At 36.6% G+C, this 24362-nt stretch overlaps 1 protein-coding gene and 1 pseudogene across 1 annotated transcript; one reads left to right on the top strand and one right to left on the bottom strand.

Moving 5' to 3' along the window:
• The first annotated feature begins 637 nt into the window (after nucleotides 1–637).
• Nucleotides 638–3080, top strand: LOC135216530 (tigger transposable element-derived protein 1-like; annotated as a pseudogene).
• Nucleotides 3081–4661: 1581 nt separating this feature from the next.
• Nucleotides 4662–23606, bottom strand: LOC135216027 (caprin-2-like). Its single transcript, XM_064250966.1, has 5 exons — nucleotides 23464–23606; nucleotides 16209–16322; nucleotides 8246–8318; nucleotides 6717–6832; nucleotides 4662–6285 (listed from the first exon to the last, which is right to left on the bottom strand). The coding sequence occupies exons 1-5, from the start codon at nucleotides 23568–23570 to the stop codon at nucleotides 6084–6086; spliced, it is 612 nt and encodes a 203-aa protein (XP_064107036.1). The 5' UTR covers nucleotides 23571–23606; the 3' UTR covers nucleotides 4662–6083.
• Between the last annotated feature and the right edge of the window lie 756 nt (nucleotides 23607–24362).

The following is a 24362-nucleotide window of genomic DNA, read 5'->3' as shown; positions in this document are numbered from 1 at the left end:
AATCCGCCCTGGGTTACGATGTTTGTTCCGACGTTACGACGCTGACACTTCCGACGCTCCGAGTAAACGACGCTTTTAAAAAACGCATACTATGATAAAAATCCTTTATAGTTTAGCACAGTATATTAATAAAAATAAGTTTCTGGTTAGATTACAAAATAAATTTTGAGGTTATGATGATTTTCGACACTTTTTATGCCGTATTTTTCTATGTTCTTTAGTGACGCCTCATATGCGGAACTAGTTTCCGAGCGAATGAATACACTAGCTTACGATGCGCAAAGTTTATAACAGTATCCAAAAGCCCAAATAATGAAAAAATCATTGTTTGTTTCCAGTAATAATAACAAAACTAAGTTTCTGGTTAGATTATAACGCAAATTCCAAGGTTACGACGGTTTTTTATGCTTTTTAATGATACCCCATACGCAGAACTAGTTTCTGAGCGGAGGGCGCAAAAATTAATTTACGCTATTAACTGTATGGTAAATTGACCGAACAACGACCTAGCAGGGTCGAGGACGCTATGGAGCGTAACAATACCAAACAACGCCACTTCAATTGCGTGCTTGCCTTCATTTCGCTAGGTTGTGTCTTGCCATGTCGCTGAATTTTTTGCATTTTTCATTCCTTTACTATGGCTCCCAAACGGCAGAGTACTTCCTCCGATGATAGTTCATCCAAGAAGAGGAAGGTCATCACCATGGAGGTAAAATATGACATCGTTAAGCGGTCTGAGAAGGGAGAGACCAACACCAAGATAGGTCGTGCTTTGGGCCTGAGCAGGACGATGGTGGTAACCATAGTGAAGGATAAGGAACATATTCTGAAGCACGTTAAGGATGCTGCACAGATGAAGTCAACGGTGATCAACGAGAAGCAACGTAGCCAGAGCATTGTGGAAATGGAGAAGTTGCTGATGATCTGACTGGAGGACCAGAATCAGCGACGTGTTCCGGTGAGCTTAAGTGTGATCCAGGAGAAGGCTAGAGAGCTGCATGAGGCAGTAGCGAAAAAATTTGGAGAAGGCAGTGCTGGTGGTGAATTTTCCGCGAGTAGAGGTTGGTTTAACCGTTTTAAGGCTCGTGCAAATTTGAATAATGTGAAGCTGCAAGGCGAAGCTGCTAGTGCTGATAGCGAAGCAGCAGAAAGTTTTCCTAGTGGTTTGGCTGAAATAATTAAGGATGGTGGTTACACGGCTGACCAAGTTTTTAATGTAGATGAGACTGGCTTATTTTGGAAAAGAATGCCCAACCGTACGTACCTTTCCAAGGAGGAGAAGTCAGCACCTGGCCATAAAGCTGGTAAGGAGCGACTGACTTTGCTGTTTGGGGCCAATGCAAGTGGCGATTTGAAACTTAAGCCCTTGTTGGTGTATTTGGCCAAGAATCCGAGGGCTTTCAAGGGCATTTTCAAGAGTCATCTCCCTGTGATTTGGAAATCTAACAAGAAGGCTTGGGTTACCTTGATGGTCTTCGAAGATTGGTTCAATGACCATTTCGTGCCAGCAGTGGAACGGTATATGTCTTCGAAGGGTCTGCCTTTTAAGGTGCTTTTAGTTTTAGACAATGCCCCTGGTCACCCTTCATATTTGAGCAACATGCACCCTAATGTGAAGGTGGTGTACCTCCCACCCAATACCACATCGCTGATACAGCCGATGGACCAGGGAGTAATTGCTAACTTTAAGGCATACTACCTTAGAAGGACAATACGCTCTGCTTTGAGGGTCATCGAAGGTAACAAGGAGTTGACTTTGAAACAGTTTTGGAAGGGCTACAACATCGCTGATGCAGTCAGGAATATTGCAAGTGCTTGGGACGAGGTCAAGACGACCACTTTCAATGGGGCCTGGAAGAAACTGTGTCCACAGTTTGAGCACAGTTTTGAAGGCTTTGACCAGGCAGAAGACGTCGAGACTGTGACAAGGAAAATCGTAGGGCTAAGCAAGAGGCTGAAACTAGATCTTGAACCTGCTGATGTTACAGAGCTGCTGGCATCCCATGGAGAGGAATTGTCAGCAGAGGACCTCCTTGAGCTGGAGCAGCAGATGATTGAGGAGGAGTTAGAGGTACCAGAGCCAAAACCCAGGACATTAACTGTGAAAAGCTTGTCAGAGGGTTTTACTCATCTGGAGAGAGCCTTGGCTTCTTTTGAGGGAGAAGACCCTAACGTTGCCAGGTTTGACAAAATCAGGAGAGGGATCATGGATTTGGTGACGTTCTACAAGGAGACCCTGAAGGAGAAGCAGATGAAGAAAAGTGTGCAGTCCAGGCTTGACACTTTCTTTCACAAGTCTCCAGTACCACCACCTCCCACTCCTAGTCCTGGTAAGGAAATCTGAACTCTTTTACTAATTTATTTTGTTTACATACTGTAATATAAAATGTGTTAATTTTTCAGTGTAACATATACTAAATGTTAGAGTAAATTGTACCTTCATTAATTTTCCTCATTTGTATTTTATTGCAGAAGTGGTGACAATGCCAGATCCCCCTGTACCTGGACCCTCTGTAGCAGCCCGTCCACCTCCATCAGGTAAGAAATTTCATTTCTCTCATTTTCATGTTGGAAATTGTTTACTACATTATGACATACATACACTACTACAATGTGTTTGATGTTGCATAACCTAATATTTTTCTTTTTGTATCATTCCAGACCCCATTTGATAGTGACAATGACCCAGATGACCCTGAGCCTCTCCATGGTTTGGATGTCTCGCCCTATTCATCAGGTAAGGAATCCTTAACAAATTTTTAAAATGTTTTATAAATTGCTAATAGAAATGTACCCTATCATTCTTTCTAGATCTAGATGTAGCCTCATCAGAGCCAAAATCAGTTGATACGACTAGTATCACCTCTCCAACTCCATCAGGTAAAAGAATTCTTCATTTTTTATATTGTACATATGTCAAACAGTAATAATATATGTGCAGTAGTTAATACATACTCTATCATTTTTATTTTTTATCATTCCAGACTCCCAAGCACCTGCACATCCCACTCCATAGCCCAGCCACTCTCATCTACCATACGCCCATCCCAGTTAGCAAGCCAACCACTAGCATTTGGTAAGGACACTTTTTTTTTATGAATGTTTATATTATACATATGTAATAACTATGTACATACTACATACATAGTGTACTACTTTACTAATCATATGTACATTATCATTCCAGACTGACATGCACTTTGTGACTTACATAAACCAGACCTCTACATAGCCTACATCTCTTCATTTCGCTAAAGGTAAGGAATTCTCAATTGTTTTTAATGTGTACATATACAGTACTAAATTGTTAATTATGGAACAGTAAATTTTGTACTTGAGTGGTTACATACTGTCCTTTAATATTCTATATCATTCCAGGCTGCCCATCATCTTTTCAAGCTCTCTCATCCTAGCCTGTCATCTGTATAAAGCACACTGAAGTTAGGTATGGAATTCATCCTTATCATTGCAGGATCCCTACACATACATACTACCTCCATCTCCATCTATCTCCCACAACCTAGCTAACAGCTTTGAGACTCACTAAAAGTTGGTAAGTATGTAAGGAATTTCTAACTAAGTTTTATACATGTTATATCTTATAAACCACTGTATGGTATTACTGTATGTAACTTACTATGCATAGAGGACTTACTTACATAATATTTTTTGTACATTCCAGAATCCCAGAACCCCCTGAATGATGTAGGCTATGGGGCCACATAAAACTTTGTCCAGGGTTACATAGCACGACAACTTTAAACTAAAAGTAAGGAATTATACATACATTACCTCTTTTACTCTTGATATACTTTAATTTACATATTGCATTCAGGACTTTGTGTAGTATTTTGTACTAATTGTGTATACTTTTACCTTCAAAAACCACCATTTTCTGATGAAAATATAACTCCAGGTTGTACATAAAACTTCAGGAAACTATACATGTAGTGTAACTGTAACCTAAGGATTACAATAAGATTTTTACCTTCAAGAACCAGCATTTTCTGAAGAAAATATAACTCCAGGTTGTACATGGAACTTAAGGAAACTACATGTAGTGTAACCAAAGGATTACAAGTAAGGTTTTTATAACTTTTTATTAGTTTAAGACATTTTTCTGACGTCGTTCCGGCTTACGACGATTTTCGGGTTACGACGCGTCTTAAGAACAGAACCCCCGTCGTAACCCGGGGACTGCCTGTATATATATATATATATATATATATATATATATATATATATATATATATATATATATATATATATATATATATATAACAGAGCAAAGAATTTGAGAAGTTAAGAGAGAATTGGGGCTATTACAATTACATATGCATCGGGTAAAAATGCCCAGTAGATTCTACCTACCTAATATATTTAGACAACGGTTTCCCAGTTAAATTTATCTGCATATCTCGTTCATTTGCAATTGATCCCTTGCTTTAATTCAGTATTAGAAATGGAAACTGCACACCAAACCTCACTGAAGTTTTTCCATAATTTCTTCATGTCTAACCAAATGGTAATTTGAAGCATTTGAAATGTTCATAAAGTGAAATCAATTTGTTTCTAGTTTATCCATTTCCCTTGTATATTCTGCAACAGGTTCTTGCAATGTGAGTTTGACAATGGCCGCTATGAAAAGAAAACACAGGATATAGCTATAGGTTGTTTGTCATTTATTTCTTATGCCCGTTCCATCATGGTTTTGCTTTTCATGTGCTTCTCGCAATATGTTCTTTTTATTTATTTACATCACGTGGCTTTTATAACAAGTGTTTGTTATTGATGCACTTCAAACAACTTTCACTTTACAAAAGATCATTGCCGTTCCTGTCCCTCAGGTGCCTTTTCAACTCTTTTTGTTGTTCACTGATGTCGTATGACGACTTTTGCAACAGATTCTGATTATTTACACTGTCTGCCTTTGAAACACATTTCTGTCACTCATCTACATCGTTCGCCTTTTACAATATGACCTTTTTATTCACTGACCTCATAAGCGTTTTCTTAATTGACTTCGCCCAGCTTTTGCAATAAATCACTCATTTACCCCGTTTACTTTTACAAGTTTTCACATTCATTTGCTTCATATACATTTTACAACAAGTTATTATTTTTTGCTCCTAATATACACAGTAGAACCAATTCTAGTTAATCATTTAAACCTTGTACAACTTAAATAAAAATAATTTTCATCCTTTGGTTGGCTTTTGGAACAGATTTTTGGCGCTCATTTACCTCTTATGTCATTACAATAAACATAATTTTGTCATTCATTTATCTTACATGCCTCTTTTCTTGCCATTCCTGTACCTACTACAGTGTGCCTTTTACAACAGATTGCATTCCTTTTCTTTGTATGGCTTTTGATATATAATTGTACAGTTTTATTTATTAAGAATAATTCACCAACAAAATAGAAAACAAATTTTCATCGATATTTGGTATTTTACCTCCGTCTTCTGGGCTATAGCAAAATTCACTTGTCACTCATTCTTATACCTCGTAGCCTTTCACAAAATATTATTTAATTGTCTACTTCATACGTCTTGTACTACAAGTTTTTGTCATTTATTTATCTTGTACTACAAGTTTCTGTCATTTATTTACCTTTTATACCTATAAGAAATTATTCTAGTTGCTCGTATACCCATGCCTTTAACATTTACTTTATATGTTTTTCGGAATAGAATTTTATTTACTTTACATACCTTATATAACAATCTTTTATTTACTTTTATTATATGATTGCCTTCTACAACAGGTTCATGCTGTCACTGATCTCGTCAGCTGTTGTCAACTTGTTTTTCTTGTTCATAATCTCATATATTTTTGACATGAGGTTCTAGTCTTTCTTTTGCCGCGTGTGTCTAGTTGTTGCTGATTTCACTCTAGAATGGCTTTTGAGGCATTAGCAGTGAATTATTCATTGATCATTCGGGCAATGACAGATCAACAGGTTCAGAATCTAGGGAGGATGAACAGCAAGACTGAGCATTTTTGAAAGAGATGACCATGACCCAATGAATATGAAGATAAAAATCAAAGGAAAAATAAATCACCAGTTTGACAAGGAGCTAATATGCTTCTAATAAAAATCCAGTGAAAGTTGTATAGGCTTCGTTGAAAGGATGCTCATAAAGTGATCCCTGCTGCAGCTCGAGGTGGACTTTTTCACCTCTGTTTAGGAAGAGCACAGCCGAGTTTGATCCTTGCTCGTAGGCCCCTTTACTACCATAAGCAGTCACTTGATAGTCTGCTCCTTTCATGAGAGCCAGCCTTATGGGGTAGAGAGAGAGAGAGAGGACTGATTAAGGACACGTTATCATGCTATAGGGATCAGCATATTTTCATGGGATTTAAGTGAGAGAAAGCAATGACAAGTCATTAAATTTTTGAAATATTGCAAGTATTATTGGATGTAAACAGTGAAAACTTGACTGCTTGATTTTTAAAAAGGATGTTCACTTTACCTATTTGCTGTATTTCATTTACTGAAGAACTCTGAGAAAAAGTTAAACAAATATCTTTAAAATGTTTTTGTCAGAAGAGGAATTAACTGTTTCGACAGCAGTTGAATAGCGTCTTTTTTTGCATCATCAGATTTGAAAAAAATCTGGGAATTTTTGAGAATGAGCATCCTCTAATGAAGCTGCAGACAGCACTGAATGATCGGATAATTACTGTTCGTTTCCAAGAAAAGAACTTACGTGAAGTCTTTGTTCTCAGGAGAGACGGCGTGGAAGGTGAAGAAGTAAGTTCCACTGCACGGCGCTTCAAAGTCGCTGGTCTGTTGTGACCATCCCCCCATGTTCGTTAAAATTTCCTGTGAAATCGAAAACACTGTTTTAGATTTCTGAAGAATTTCAGATAAATATTCAAATAGATAGATATACACACACACGTAGCACGTTTTAAAAAGCGAGTTTGAATTTTCATATTTTTCAGCAATGGTTTATTTGTTTTCACATTCTTGATAATGAAGGCCAAAGTAAGTCAGTTAAATTTGTTGTGCCATATAATTGTTACCACGCAGGTTTTTCTTATTATTATACCGTAACTCATATTACAAAATGAAAGCGAAGAAAATGGTTTAGTCTGTCCTAGATGTGCAGTAGTAAGGTCATACATATTCAAAGTGTAATTTTCCAGTTATAGCGTGTACAAGAGGGGGAGAGGAGGAGGAGGAGGAAAAGATTACATGATGCAGGAAACGACTAAACTGAGCAAAGGAGGGAATTCACTAATATCTCTCTACACATAATTATAGTACTGGATATTGATTTACAGAAAAAGAGACCTCTCTGCCAAGTGGAGTTTATACTACACGAAGGTTTCGTGAACAGTCTTACGTTAAGATGGATAAAGGAAAAGTTCATTCCGTAATGATCAGAAGAGCGGCGGTATGGATTCTCCAAAGCTTCACATAAGGACCAGATTAGTGGACGGTGTAATTAATCACACGTAAAAATTGTTTCCTTAATTTTTGTCAGTCTTAGAGAAGAAGTTTAAGACTCTACATATATGCATCGATAAATAGTCATCAATTATTTTCTATTGCATATTGCAATGGCTTTCTATAGACAGTTTGAAATTTGCCACTGGAGTAAGGGCCGTCAGGGTAAACAGAGATCCTTTTCTATAATGAGGGATGGCTGTCAATGAGGGATGACTGTCAGTGTGCAAAATGGGCCAGAAATGGTAGAAGGAAATTTGTTGGTCACCTCTACGAGGCGCGAAGTTCGGATACAGACAGTCATGTTTCTGACGCTGGTTTGATAAGCTTCAGCATTTCGTGAACTGCTTCATTAGTCGAAAGCCAGTGGTTGGTAAGGGGTAGGATGAGTTGTTGGAGCTGTGGCATTATCTATCTTAGAAAGGTTTGCGAAAAACGGAAAAGTCTACAAGAGAGGCTTTATTAAGCCAAATGGAAAATAGATTACAGGACAAAGGAGGAATACATTTACATGCTTAAATGTACGCATTTTGAAATTTGCATTTGCGGCCTTCCACATGGTGTCTGGATATGATATCTAGACATCTGGTGTCATAAGCTCAGGTTCGTGTGTGAAATTTAGTCAGCGGGGACTGATGGCGATATGTTTACGGGAATGTGTATTGGACCATTTAATTTCCTTTAGAGACCGGATTCTCCAATAAATATATACCGCATAAATGTGTGATGTCAATGAATTATATTACAAGATTAATGTAATTGGTGCAAATCCTTTATTCTTACCTGGAAAGCAAGTTTTCCACCGCTTCTCACACTTTTTGTGTCTGCTTTTCTGACTGTGAATCCACCTCTGCAACTGATAGACAAGCATAATAGGTTGGTCAGATATTGAAAAATAGAAAATGTTAAAAGTAAGTTCTCTCTCTCTCTCTCTCTCTCTCTCTCTCTCTCTCTCTCTCTCTCTCTCTCTCTCTCTCTCTCTCTCAACTGTTGTGTGACTGAATGCTAGCATTTCCTTTTCGTTGCTGAAAGTAGAAGTGAAAAACGTACGTTAAGATTTACGTTCACCTTTAGTCAGTGAAGATTCCGAGATATTTAGCGGCAGACAAACCGAATCAGTGGGTAGAACTGTTACCGGTTGTGGAAATAGCACTTAACACTGAATAATAGCTACATAAGGGATACCCCATTCTTCTTAGTATATGGACAAGATCCCTTATTGCCATACATTGTTGTCATGGATGCTCACACTTTACCACTGCATAGTGTCGAACACTACCGGGTGTAGGTAGCTATGTAACCAAATGAGAGTTTGAAGTGACTCAAAGATTCCTGTCGAGGGCCAATGAAAAATATCAAATGGAATATGATAAAAGATTCCATACGGAACCAGCTAAAATGCAGGTAGGGGATGGGATGTATTTAAAAAGGCTGCAAGTGAGGAAGCATAAGCTCAAACCTGCCTACGGAGGTCCATACAGCGTTAATTAAAGACATCAAGGGAGACAGTGCAATGATCCAACATACCTAAACAGGGGTCTTAGCAGGACACTATTTGTCTAATATGCATATGCTAAAGAGAATGTTCTAATGTTGGAAGTGAACATTATAAAATGCCGGTAACCCCTTTCACTGGTATGCCTGGCTATTTGGGGGAAGGAGACTTATTATTCCTTCTCATTTGTGAGTGCCTGCAGGTCATGAACAATACTGTCACTTAGGTACCATCTGCAATGTCTAATTTAATGTGTTAACATCCAGGAAGACCGTTAGCAAGTGTAAAGAATGGAATGTCTTGATATTTTTCTTTCATTACGTATCATAAGCCATATCTAACATTTAACATCACAACATTCACAAATGACAAATTAGGTAAGGAGTATGTGCGTAGTTGCTGTTCTTTACTTGTTTTCAAGCTATTCAATTTTTTTTTCTGTAAATGACAAATTGTAAACATTGATTTTTGAAATTCCTTTTTTTAACTACGGGACACTTGTTAAAACTTGGTTGGACGGTGTTTGCACTCAAGTGGCACTAAAAACAATGGAATAGTGAAATACCCTTTGCAGTGTTAGTGGTTCTGTATCCTGTGGGACGCAGGAATTTGAGGGAGAGGGGATAGTGACCTGAAAGCTTGATGATTTTATGTGGAATTATGCCAGTGAGGGGAGTGTTGGTAAATCGCCAAAAAGAAAGGAAGAAGACGTGAATAGGCCTATACCTGATTGGCAAAATGTGAAACAAACAAACTAACAGAGAAGACCTAAGGTTTAGAGAACCATTCGAGTTTTTTGGGAGTGAGAAAAAGGCTGTGTTGTCAAGTGTGAGCGCCAGCCACCGGCACTACTGTGTAAATTGTACTCCGTAGTGTTGTTAACCGTAACTTTGATTACTGTGCAATCAGGGCCCTGCGGCATCTTATGTAAATATAAAATATAAGTATTAACCATTCTCCCTCATCTCATTTGGTCAATCCTTTTAACCCTGTATACACACAATTTTTGTTGTAGGCGATCACCTACAACAAAAGTTGTGAAAAAGAAAGGCTGAAAAACAGCACAAAGAACAGTGGTAGGCAGAGACGCACCTGGAAGAATATAGAAGAAATTCTCCGACATATAACTGAAGGGATATTGTCTGGGAGAACATATGCAGCCTCGCACATGAAAAACAACAACAGTAAATCATAAACGCCATTAAAATGGAGGTAAGACAACATTAGACAATATTAGATACCAGAAATTCGAAGAAACTACATAACTTATACTGTGGGAGAGTATGGAGTGAACGACCAAAAGAGAACTCCTGAACTATGGGTTTCTCCCTAGATACTCTTATGGCAAACACATACATGTCCAATTTAGAGAAGACCGTAATTAGTATGAAAAACCTAAAATCTATGCAAGATACATTGACGACATTTTCACCGCAATAAACAACAAACAAGATACATAGACACTGAAAGACATCTTTATAGAAGAATCCGTGCTTAATTTCATCATAGAACACAGCGCTGACCAAAAAACCACCATTCTTAGACGTATTATAAATACAGGGACAAGGAAATATGACACGGACGCGTACATAAAAGCGAAGCACGTCGGGCATTGCCTCAACGGGGGAGGTGAGTGCACCGAGGCATATGCACGGTTAGTAGTCCGATCATGTGCGTTGGGCCTTCAACCCACTGTACATTGCAGGTGTGAGACATAAGTTGCAAGATCCTGATATTTTACAGTTTGTCTTGAATCACGACATTGCGTGGCTTTTAGAGGCAAAAATAATAAGTAATTTGAGTGTGCCAAGTTTTTGGTTATATCACAACCCCTTTCGGAAAGGCAGGCATAGAGGTGGTGTACTTTTGTTGGTCAAAAGCAACACCATCAGATTGATAAACGTAAAACTAGATTGTGAAATCCAAATCTGGGTTCAGTTGTCTTGTTGGCCAGGTGTCTTTCTCGGTGGTGTATACATTACACCAGAGGATTCTCCGCACTTTGATGTATTGCAATTTGGTAATTTACAGTTTGTGATAAATGATCATGAAAAAATAGTTGTCATGGGTGATTTTAATGCCCGTGTAGGCTATCCAAATGTTGATAAAGAAGGTGTTCCTTATTTCCATGAGGATATTCAAGATAATCATGTTAATAATAATGGACGAAAGCTTCTTGATATTTGTAACAATAGATCGTTAGTTGTAATGAATCGTCTCTCATATGAAAGGAAAATAATGGGTGGAAATCTGTCATTTAGAAAGAGAAAATGGGTATCAGAGTTGGATTTGTGTATAATAGCAAGAGAATGTATTCATTTGATAGAATGCTTAGAAGTAAATCAAGGCATACGAGGGTCTGATCACGCCCCCTCAGGTGTGGTGCTGAAGACAGGTGTAAAAAATTTGCCATTTAGATTTTTGTTGGAAAGGGCAGAAATTTAGGACCGTCGTACATGAAACCTGATAATCACCAGTTGATTAAAAAAAAGCGTTTCACATAACAATGTTAATGTTGATAAATTTGTACAGTGCATGAGTCAAATTCAGCCTCCGGATGTGATTAATGTAGACAGGGGCTGCATAGAAATTGTAATGAGTGAAGGCTTGGATGGATACGATCAGTAGAGTTGCCGAAAAATGTAAATTGAAAAGTAGAAGCGTTGATTGGGATGTGACAAAACCTAGTTGGGAGCGTTTCCTTGAGTGTAATGATTCTAAAGCAATCTGGAGAGCTATAAACTGGAAGGGACAAATATTAAGGGCAAATAACTGCAACCAGACGACGGGAAATTCAAGACCCATTTTGAATCGCTTTTAAATCCAAGTAATATGAATAATCAAAATGAAGGTGTAAATGATTTTGATGACGATCCCTATATCCCTGGCCTTGACGACCCTTTTACTGCACAAGAATTAGATGGGGCTCTAAAGGGCATGAATATGAATAAAAGCTACTGTGGCTTATGCCCCGGATTGTTTGTTCGCCTGCCCGCCTCGTGGCTGGTGTTTTTCTTCACCGTGTTTAGTACTTTGTTTTTGAGTTTGAATTACCAGTCAGTTTGGGGATACAGTAAACTTGCTGTACTTTTTAAATCTGGAAACAGAAGGTCATGTGGAAATTAGAGAGGGATAAGTATCATGGATACGTTAGGTAAGATATATGACATATTACTATTGAATAGACTGAAATTATGGTTCAGTATAGGATGCATAGAACAGATAATGTCCTTAAGATTGTTAATAGATTTGGCTATTTTTAAGAAGAAAAAACTCTATGTAATGTTTGTAGATTTCAGTAAAGCTTATGATAGAGTTCCCAGAAGAACACTGATAAGTTATTTGAAAGAACTAGGATGTGGGAAAAGAATGTTGTCTGCAATTAAAGAGATGTACAGTAGCACTAAGAATGTTTTAAGATTAGCTGTGATAAATAGCTCTGTCTGTGTACGGCAGGGAAACTCCCACTAGTTGTTTGCTGTTTGTCATTTAGTGGATAAAATGGTTAGGGTGTTAAAAGATACAATACCAGTGGACAGATTTTTGGGTAATTTACATGTGCTTTTGTTGATGGATGACACAGTGATTGTTGCCACTTCGCAAGAAATGTGTATTGAAAAATTTGATATTATGATGAATTATTGTAATGAATATGGCATGCAGCTAAATGAAAAAAAGAGCAAATTTTTCGTGATAAACAAAAGTGTAGGTGACCAGTTGTCAATAATAGTTCAAGGTCAAACTATAAATTACTGCGACCATTATCTTTACCTAGGAACTTGGTTCACAGGTGACGGGAAGTTAAAAACTTCCCTCTCTCTACATCAGCCAAATTGGCAATCAACCTTCAATATTCTGTAACACGAAAACTAAAACGGCATTCCATTTCAAGAAGAAAGTTTTTGAAGCAGCAGCAGCAACTTCATCCTTGTTTTATGGGTCAGAAACTTGGTTAACAAATGCATTACAAAAAATAATAAGTAATTACAATCATTTAGTAAAAAGTCTTCAAGGTGTAAGGGTAAACACTGTTCACGTTTGTGTTTGGCTGAGTCTGGGATACCCACAGCACAGTTCATCGTGGCATCAAAACGAAAACGTTTTCTTATGTCTAAGTTGTCTAATCCTGATAGGGAAGAGCCTTTTCATACTGTATATGCAATGTGTAGGGGCGCAGACTTCCCTGGGTATAGATTTATTCAAGATTCCCTTGCCTTTGATGATCAAATTGATCCACTGGTTGATATCATATCATTAATTAGAAATAGACCAGCTTCAGCAACAAAATATGTGACTTACAGAGACAAACTGAATCTCAACTTAGGAATACATAAATTGTATACTGATAATTTATATATTTCTGATTACATTCGCGTAGCTTTCAGTCGTTTACGACTCATGTCCCATAACCTTCGTTTAGAAACAGGTAGGTGGAACCGAACTCCTCCAGAGTGAAGAGTGTTTACTATTTGTGATAATAGCTCTATTCAGGACGAGTCACATGTTCTGATCAATTGTCCTCTGTCAATGCTATGTAGGCATAAATATCCAAAATTAAGTTATGAGTCTCTGAGTACTTTATGAAATGAAAATGATAATATTGTTGATTTGGGTACTTATGTTTATGGAGCTCTTCATATTTATAAGTAATGTGCGGCTTTGTCTTCTTTTTATGTTTTTGTTCAAGATTTTTTTTTTTTAAAGCGTAATGTGTGTTAGGACTTGATACTGGATAGTGATGTGACTACGTTTTTCTCTGTAGTAAGACCTTTTATAGTCTTATAGGCTTGTGTTATTTGTGCTTGATGTATTTTTCTTTGTAGGCCATGTACTTGTAGGAACAGAAGAGATTACTGTCCACTTATTTTAATTTGTATTATGTCTCTTTGTGGATAAATTTGTACTAATAATTGTATATTTTTTGTCAATAAAATAACTAACTACCAGAAGAACGTCGGGCATTGCCTCAATGGGAGAGGTGAGTACGCCGAGGCATATTATACGGTCAGTGGCCCGATCTTGTGCGTGGGGCCTTCAACCCACTGTACCGAGTGGAAAGCAACACACGTGGAGCTGGACAGAATACAACAGCTGTTCACGATCAACGGATTTAAAGATAAAACGACACGATCGCAAATATGTAAGTGTATTTTATCGATTCTATCAATAAAACGCAACAGAACAACATGAGAAGGAGAACAAGAGATAACAATACCAGACTATTTTAACGATGGATGCAACAGCAACAACAGCAACATCATATAGGAAATTATTAAGAAGAGAGTCAAGCCACGAGCCCCCTACACCAACATAAACACACGGGTATATTGCAAGCCCAACCTATTGGCATCCCTGGTAATGAAAAACAGCAGCACCTGTGGATCGACGCCAGGGGAGTTGATTACCAATGTAGTTTACGAATGTATTTGCTCCGAGGAGGAATGCAGACCTTCCAGTGAAGCTAAATCTGTAGGACATCAGCTACACTTAGACCAAGATGAATTGCGCACAGAAACACTGGAGCCTTCTTCCAACACTACTAAGATAAGCACGACAAGAAACTTCGTTACTAGAACTGACAGACAACACCAGAATAAAATAAAAATGCAAAACATATCGGGACATGACAAGAAACGTCCAAATGGATGAGATGAGGCCTTACCCTCTAACCGCCCTAGAGGCAGGAGACAGGGTCAAGGTCATTGCCAAAATAAGCCCTGCCCAAACACCACAGACGAAGAACTCTATAATTTTATTACCAATACATAAGAAGAAGAAGTAGAATGTCAAACGAATACAATTATGTATACTCTGTTTTTTTCCATCTGTCCATCCGCCTGTGGTGTTTTCGCATGGTAACACTGCGTCCCGGGCTTTAAATAGTTACGCTATGTGTAATTTTTAGATAAATAAAAGGATATCTGGGTGTACATTTGCAAGTGTAAAGTGTTTTGATAACTAACTGTTGGCGAATTACACTGTTAGTATTCGAAATAGGATATTATTTAAAGCCCAGGACGCAGTGTTACCATGCGCAAACACCACAGGCGGATGGACAGATGGAAAAAAACAGAGTATAGTTACATCATTGGCTTAGAAATGAAGCAGTAACCGGTGATGACCTATATACCGTCTTTATATTTGCCAGTGGTAATGAGTGATTTATATTATATTATATTATATTATATATACATATATATATATATATATATATGATATATATATATAATATATAGTACTATATATACCTGAACGTTTGCTGGTGTACTTCTCCGCCTTCTTGTCTTTATATGTGTATATTATACACACAACACATATATATATACACACATGAACATTTTCTAGTGTACTTCTTCTCGCCTTCTTGTCTTCATAGTATATTTATATATATATATATATATATATATATATTATATACATACATATTTATAAATATACATACATGTGTATATAAATTGTACACACACACACACGCACGCACACACACACACACACACACATATATATATATATAATATATATATAATATATATATATATATATATATACATGACGTTTTCTAGTGTACTTCCCCGCCTTTTTGTCTTCATATGTAGTATATATATATATATATATATATATATATATATTATATATATATATATATAAATATATATACACATACATGTGTATATAAATTATACACACACACACACACACTCACACACATACACACACACACACACACACACACACACACACACACACACATATATATATATATATATATATATATATATATATATATATATATATATATGTGTGTGTGTGTGTATGTGTGTGTGGGTGTGTGTGAGTGTGTGCGTGCGTGTGGGTATGTGCGTGTGTTTGCTTAATAGCATGTGACATTACATAAAGCTGAGATCACAGGAAGATGGGTGTACAAGGCACTTTCGTGTTATTTCCACAATTTTCCAAGCCCAATGGTATAAACACTGAAAAGTGACTGAGAGGAAAAAGTACATTCGAGAATAGTTTAAATATTCATTCATTTATTTATTCGGTTACTTAATTATGGAACAGTATCCCTAACAGAGTCAATGGCCCATGTAGGATCGTGTATGAAACCTTCTGTGCACACATTTTCGCATCAATGAGTCTTATCATTTGCAAATGTATATGTAGTACACATCCGTATACGTATTCAAAATCGCCTTACCTTTTCAACGGAGTAGAACCTTGGCGACGAAAACGGAATGATTTTGCTCTTACCTGTTGGAGGGAGGCGGAGGAGCTGAACCAACATTCTGTGACGAGACCGACCCCGCTAAACAGGTAATCGCCAGCATGCAAAGCAGCCTTGCATCCATCGCCATTCTGACGAAACTGAAATAAATAAAAAAAAAACAATAGATCAACTGCTGTTGCTCCCTGTGTATCACAGTAGAAGTTGTTTCCGTGGGTTGGCCGAGATCAAGTACTGTAATACAATAAGGTTAACAGCCTAAGGCTTGAAGCCACATTCCGGCATCTTAACCATTTGGTTATTCAGGTTTTTGCCCTCACAGTGACCATTGATCTGGTGAAAAACCTTGGTGGGAAGAAAGAGAGAGAGAGAGAGAGAGAGAGAGAGACTTTATGCATTGAAACTGATCTTTAAGATTTAGTGCCCTTCCTACTGTAATTTAAATAACTCATCATGCTTCCTTTCAAATAATTCCAACTTAGGTTATAATCTCATGTCTGTTATAGTAATTATTCACTGTTACTGGTTGTGATCGAAAAGTCATTTGTTTCATCTCTTGAGGACTATTTAGGGGAGAGTATAATACTGCAATCGCAAACGATCTTCCACCCCAGTTCAGGAGAATTCAAAGGCAGTAACGCTCATGTCTTCTTTGTCTCCATATCTGCCTGGAATTTGGTTGGTTGCCTAGGTAAGGTGACATGAAGTCTCTTTCGCTCATTACCCACACATTCCAAGTTTACACACACACACACACACACAACACACACATACACACACACATTATAGGCAATATATATAATGTGTGCGTGTATATACATAAAGGATTACAGTAGTTTGTGAATTGACATGTATGGTTTTCCGTGTAAATGCTAGGTTTTGGGACTTTTTAACTTCATAGGACATTGTTAGCTTATAGTAAAAGACACACACATGTTGTTACGAGCATTAGCATTGTCAGTCTCCAATATTTGGATCAAGAAATTGAATATATAAGAAAAATAGGGACAGGTTTATGTTGTCCATCACATATCTTTGATATTTGCTATAATGAAGCCCACGAAACGTTTTACAGTGAAAGTAACAAGGAGAAAGAAATTTCTCAGAATATTCTTAGCGTTCCTTATTTGAGCAGAATTGAAACAATAAAATCATTGTTAAAATCTTTTAAGGTCATCCTTTTTTCTTCTATAATAACATATTAAAAGATAAGCTAATAAAAAAATGGCCCTAAGGATAGCAACAACATAATATATAAAATTCCATGTTTGGATTGCCCCTGTTTTCATATCGGCCAATCTAACAAGGATTTAGAAGAAAGAATTAAACAGCATAAATATTCTGTCAAATCTTTGCAAGCATCCAAGGCAATATTCATTCACTTAAGTGAAAATGGCCACAGAATAAATTGGACTGGCAGTTCAGTAATCGCCAGATCAAAAGATATCTTTTCATGAAATCTTTAGAATCTGCAAATATGACTTACTTCCAATTGTTATTTTGATCTTAGCTTTGGATTATATTATATGAACCCTTGTATAATTCAAGTGTTTAAGAATGGCCTTAAAGATAAAATGACTGACTTAATTACAAATTAGTTACCTTAAAGATATTTTCGTTGTTTCTGTATGTTTAACAGTTTTTAAAAAAATGTTCACTTTGCAAGAGACAAAAATATCTATTGCTTAGCAATGTGCGATTTATTGAATTGTATTTTTTATAACATTCGTTTATGGTCAGTCACCACCCTGTGTAATCTTTTAATTATCTTGTCCCTGCTTCCGAGCAGTTGGATTTCATCTTTTGTAAACCTCTTAAATTGTACCCCTGTTTTGGGTCGTCTACTCATTTTCCAGGTGTTTTTGGATTCCAGTTGCATATTTTTCTTTGTAATCCCTATCTGTCACTTATACGAGCTTTCTTTGTGAATTTACTTTCAGATCTATAATAGTCTGCTTAGTAAAGGACGAAATAGTCGAAAGGCCTTGTTTCACTTTCCTTCGTGGGTTTTGCCTTTATTTACACACACACACACACACACACACGCATATATATATATAATATATATATATATATATATATATATATATATATATATATATATATATATATATGGATAGGTATGAACAGCATTTGTTTCATTTCCTCCGCGACTGAATGCTTATACATATATATATATATATAATATATATATATATATATATATATATATATATATATATATATGATATATATATATATACTTTATGTATATGTATATATTATATATATATATATATATATATATATATATATATATATATATATATATATACGCACACACATATATAAGTAAATAAATTCTTTCTGTTAAGACAGGATACGTCTCAAGCAATCAATCCTAAATTACCTTATTTCTTTTGTCTTCCCAAAACTCACAAAGATAACATCCCCTTCCGTCCCATAATCTCGTGTGCGTGAGCTTATAACTATAGAATTTCACAAAATGGTTAGCCGAGTTAAAATCCAGGGGCGTCATTTGTTGGGGGGGGGGGGTGTGACTAGGGGGGATAACTGCCACCCCAAGACCCAACTTGCCCCCCTCACCCCTCAACCCCCAAGTTGTAACAGCATGTTTTCTTTTTAAATGTGTAATCATAAATATATGAAATTTTACGTTTCTTGATCCTTGTCTGTCTACTAGCTACCAGTGATGATAAGATAAACAAACCGTAGTGTGAGTATATAATCTGTGCTGAAATACCTTGCTCATGTGGCTTCAAAAAGCACATAAAATAGCTCAAAATCACAAAACCCGCAGCTCATTAGGCTCGCTTCGCTTGCAAAACCATCTTTGCCCCCTCAACAAAATTCTGAAATGACGCCCCCGTCTATCCTCCTTTTTAGGAACCTTTTCCCGTCATATAAAACATACAGAAGACTTTTGTAAGATATTGAGGTCAGCAAATATCCCAGTACATAACGTAAAACTTCCCAAGAAGCCTAGATGTAGACTCCCTTTTCACAAAAATACTCATAAAAGATGTATTAACTCTCCTCAAAAATAAACTTGTGCCATTTGCTGGCCACTTCCCCACAGAGCTGAATATTATAATGCAACTTATAGAGCTCTGCGTCACTAATAATGTCTTAACCTTTGGTGATAACTTTGACCGTCAAAAATTCGGTTGCAGTATGAGGAGTCCTCTAACACGCTGAATTATTGGTGATCGTCCTGAGCAGAAAACTCCCATTGCATTAGCTACTTCATGTGCCTACACAAAAGGTCTGTCAGCTAGATAATAAAAAAAAGAAAAAAAAAAACCATGCACATACTTCATCTTTCCCTTCTGTCTTGCTTAGTCTAGGTTTCTAGGTATGAAGGTCCTTCTCTTTCGGTAATTTTTTCATGCTATCTGTGCAGCACTTTCTAGGGCTTTCTCTAATCCTTCTTAACACGTCCGAATTGTACGTTTTTTTTTACAACCTACTTCTTATTCATTCTTTCCAGATGATCAAACCATTTAAAACAAACTATGGCCCTTCATTTCAGCTATCATTTTTCAGTTCTTTTCATGGCACATATAGAAGGTCAACATTCATCTTAACAGATTCATTTTTCTTGTCCACACTTTGCTTCTAAAAATGAAAGTTGGCTCAATAATCCCTTCATATATTCCAAACTTAGGTTCAATGGATATTTCAAGTCTCTTCGCAATATTTTGCACAAATCCTGCTACCTTGCTTGTTTCACATATCCTTTGGCTCACATTTCTCATCCTACCATCATTTCACTCCAAAATACTTCTCTTGTCAACCACCTATCATCCCCCATCATCTCCTTTGTTTCCTTTTACCCTCACAACCTGGCTGATGCTCACATTTAACCTTGTCTTTCTCTTCTTGAAAACTTTTTTCCCATTACTGGTTTTATCTACACTCATCAACTATTCCACATTCCATTCAGGACACATTCCCTTATCAAAAAGACATAACACACCTTTGTCTCAGAACCACTTGTACACTAAACTAGTCACTCTCCCATTTAGTACATATTCCATCGAAAACACTTGATCACCCTCAACACCGTACACACACACACACACACACACACACACACACACACACACATATATATATATATATATATATATATATATATATATATATATATATATATAATATTATATATATATATATTATATAATATATATATATATAAATTATATATACATATATATATATAATATATATATATATATATATATATATATATATATATATATATATATATATATTTGCCATCAGTGCTCTGTCGTCAAAATCCTACTACACATTTTTCGTTGGAGGGTACTGTGTCGAGTGTTCGAGACACTTCAGTATCAGTTCATTTATCACTTATTGTTCCCATTCGGTGATATTCCCGAAGTAGCGCGAATTGGATATCAAACGACATTCTTAGTTTAACGAATATATATATATATATATATATATATATATATATATATATATATATATATATATATATATTATATATGTATGTATAACTGAATCACGAAAGTTTGGAACGTGATAAATGCATAAATAAAGGTGTTTATATAAATAAAGGTATAAGTCAAGGACGTTGAGTCGAAAGATCTTGCAGCTACCCCAGTGTTTCACTTTCCTTCGTAGCTTATACATTTATTTATATAAACACATGTACAGCTATTCCTTTAACCTATTTTTCCAGAACATCTTCTTCCACACATTGTTTACAAACATTGGTCAACCACTCCATCCAACAATCACTGTACCACAGCATCTCACCTGCGAGTATAATCTCACCAGGTTATGATGTTTTTCCATTCGTTAACCTTTTAATGTCTTCAGCAATAACCTCCATAAGCATCACCCTTAGTCCTTCAGCTCTGTTGCGTGCCTGTCTTCCACTTTCAACAAACCCCCAAAGTACTCGAGCCTTGCCCCAAGCACTATAGTCACTTCACATAGTATCTCGATTTAGGCGGATCTTTTTCTTCGCGTAAACTTCTCTGTAGATGAATCCCTTAAAGTTCAACTCTTGTTCACTGTCTCCCCTCTGCTTTCTACTTGCCTCCCTTTGCTTTCTCGCTTTCGTTATGGTTATCCTATCCTATTTATCTTTTATTATATAAAAACAACTCTTTTGTCCTGCGGCTAGATCTCAGATGATTTACTTTTTTTCTTTACTCAACCTTTATTTCTGCCTTCTATCACTTATTGGTTTTACTTCCCCTTCTTCCATTTTTATATTAAACACACATATCCTGCCCACCCTATGATCCTATCATGGAAGGAATTTTACAAACTCCTTATCTATTCCTTCCACTTATGTCTTTAGCCTACAATTAATGCTCTTCCCCTTATATGATTTTCTTACCTATTTCTTATCAAATATTTGTCATTATTCCATTCACAGCTTCATTTTCATATCATCCTCAACCTTTTATATCATTCTCAATCTTTGCGTCAACTAAATAACAATCGAACCTACGTCCAGTCATTTCTTTTTTCACCTTTGTATCAATCAACTTGCTATTTTCGTCTAATCTATACTAACACATTGATAATATTAATTTTACTATTGAAAATGAACAAGAAGGTAACTTGGCTTTCCTTGAGGTTTTAGTTACTAAAGATAATGATAATTTTGATTTGACTGTTTAGAAGAAAATTACATTCTTCAGGATCGGCTCCAATTCTTATAGTTCTTACTTTATAAATTTTAGAATTAACTCTATTCATGCCTTAGTACATGAGGCTCTATCTCTAACTTCTAATTAGCTTTCTCTTCATTCTGAAATTCTCTTCCTTAAGCAGTACTTTCATAACAAATTACTTAGCAAAATTTTGAACGTTAGGTCTAAAACTAAGCTTTCATATATAGTAAGTTTAAGTACGTTACATTTGGAAGTTAAGGGGACAAGTATACCTATACTTGAGGTAATTAAGAAAGTTTTTGATAAAAAAAAACTCGCCCTCTAAACCTAAGTGGAATGTACCTGAATTTACTATACATACAGCTTCTGTTTTTTTATTTTTACATAACAATCAAAATTTGCTAGTTTGCTAAAATTATTCAAAAACATATTGGCGCTCTAAACATTAAATTGATTAAACAAAATCCTAAAACTTTTAGTTCTTTGTTTCCCTTCACCAGTCTCGTGTCATGAATCCCGTAAATGCATTTTCATGCCGCATGTTACTGACAGCGTTATTTTGGTTTCGTGATTCGTGTTCTCATTCTTACGTTATACATAATTATGGATTAAACGTCCTACTATTGTCCTCTCTCCAGTTGAAGTTTGTATGGCATTTTCAGCTTTGCCTGTTGTGTGAGCTCCATTTCGCCCGGTTCAATCATGTTTTGCGGCTGATTATCTTTTCTATCTTTTTATTTATTTTGGGGTAAGGTCTGAGTTTTTATTGATCAATTTCCATATGTTTATGTTAGTTTCTTTATTATCGCTTTTATTTTTTTTTTCCAAGGCAGGACTTTCATAGTTGCCATTTTTTGCTATTGTGACCGAACTCTGCAGTGGATTCCCGAACAAACGTAAATTAATCTGGGGCTGATTCATGAATGCGTTACTGAATTTTCAATAAAATCTGCTTCACGCAATCTCATGAACTTCCTCAAAGAAGCATTTACAGCATTTTCATCTGCATTTTATGAACAACCAACGTTAATAACATATATGACATTGTTATGAAAATCTTCTAAAGAATTTGGTAATGAAAGGACTTACTAACGGGGTCCTAAAAGAGATCATGAAAACTGCTCTTTCTCTGTAAGAGCTTTAGAAAAGATATAAATCTCTGGGTTCAGGCAGTTAATGGGGATGCTGCCTGCCTCAGTCTTTGGCGTTGATGGGGCGGTACTGTAATGTTCACTGTCACTTGTGTATCTAAGATTCAGTGACTGCTGTTCGTTATATGTCAAGTTATTTTATTTATTTATTTTTTTTTAAGTTTATTATCTGGATATGAACGAAGGCTGAGTTAGTCTCCTTCTTTATAAGCATAAGCTAATTCATCGTTTCACCAGCACAGTTTGATATGAGGGCAGCGTCGCTTCCTAGAAGCGTCACGACGCCGGAATGTTGTGATTTTGATTGGATTCTGGATAACAAAAAAGTTCATTGCCACTTATCTTGAATTGATGCGCGGCGCGTGCAGTACAACGTTTGCTCATTCACTATAAATGTCTTACGATCAAATGGACTTAAACTAGTTAGCATCTTTCTAAGGAGAACAAGATAACGTGCAATCTTGACTTACCTTTGCGAGTCACGGATCCTCTTCTGAGGCTGAGCTCCTCTGGTACCGGCTCTCTTGTTTAAATAGCTCTCGGCGGGGTTACTGCCCATTGGACAGGTAACACACATAGCACCCCCTCCACACACACACACACACACACATGGTTCCCGTCTAACGAGGTCTTATTATATCCTCCCTTCCACCTGGGCCTTTACAGGTACAAAGAAGGAGGATTAATCGTTTCTTGGAAGGAAGGCCTAAAACCTAACCAGAAGGAAAAAATAATGAATATAACCCGGACAGTCAAGGAATAAATAACATAATTATAAAGAAATATGGGTACAGAATTCACTGAGAGTCTATCACTCTGGATGAATGGGAAAGAAATGAAAAATATTATCACTGCATAAAAAAAGCGGCAAACTAGAGTAGGAAAACATAAGCAAAGTTTTTGCAATAGTGAGGATGGAAATAACGAAGGAAAACATAAACCATAAGATAAGCAGGTTCCAATGTGGTAGCATAGAAGGAAGATCCACAGTTGATCATCTGCCAACCGTAACGCAGTGATTGACTACAACAGTGTTTGGCGCCTCAACGTGCATATAGTTTGAGGATGCATATAAATGCTTTGATAAACTAGGCCTGAAGCGAAAAGAGCAATAGTTATGCGATGCCTGCGTGAGAAACAGAAACAACTGCAAAAACGGAAAATGTGAGGCAAGGAGCACTATGTGGCCAAAGCTATGCAGCATAGTGACAAATAGAGTGCATGACATAAGCAGAAAGACGCTGCAGGAAATACAGAAACAGAGCCCCTAATATTTGTCGATGACATAATGTTCCCCACCAGCAGGAAAGAAGGAAGAGAAATGGCAATTGGCAACTGCCGCAGCCTCGAACAGCTCAAGAATTTTACA

The sequence above is a fragment of the Macrobrachium nipponense genome, chromosome 6 (assembly GCF_015104395.2).
Source record: "Macrobrachium nipponense isolate FS-2020 chromosome 6, ASM1510439v2, whole genome shotgun sequence".
Taxonomy (NCBI): domain Eukaryota; kingdom Metazoa; phylum Arthropoda; class Malacostraca; order Decapoda; family Palaemonidae; genus Macrobrachium; species Macrobrachium nipponense.
The sequence above is the reverse complement of the archived record's forward strand: the minus strand, read 5'-3'. Positions and strand labels throughout refer to the sequence as shown.

Coding starts and splice junctions, on each gene's coding strand:
- LOC135216027 (XM_064250966.1), bottom strand. CDS start 23,570: ATGTGTGTTACCTGTCCAATGGGCAGTAACCCCGCCGAGAGCTATTTA. Junction 6,833..8,245: donor GTGGAAAACTTGCTTTCCAG/GTAAGAATAAAG, acceptor TCGATTTCACAG/GAAATTTTAACGAACATGGG. Junction 6,286..6,716: donor CCTGAGAACAAAGACTTCAC/GTAAGTTCTTTT, acceptor CTACCCCATAAG/GCTGGCTCTCATGAAAGGAG.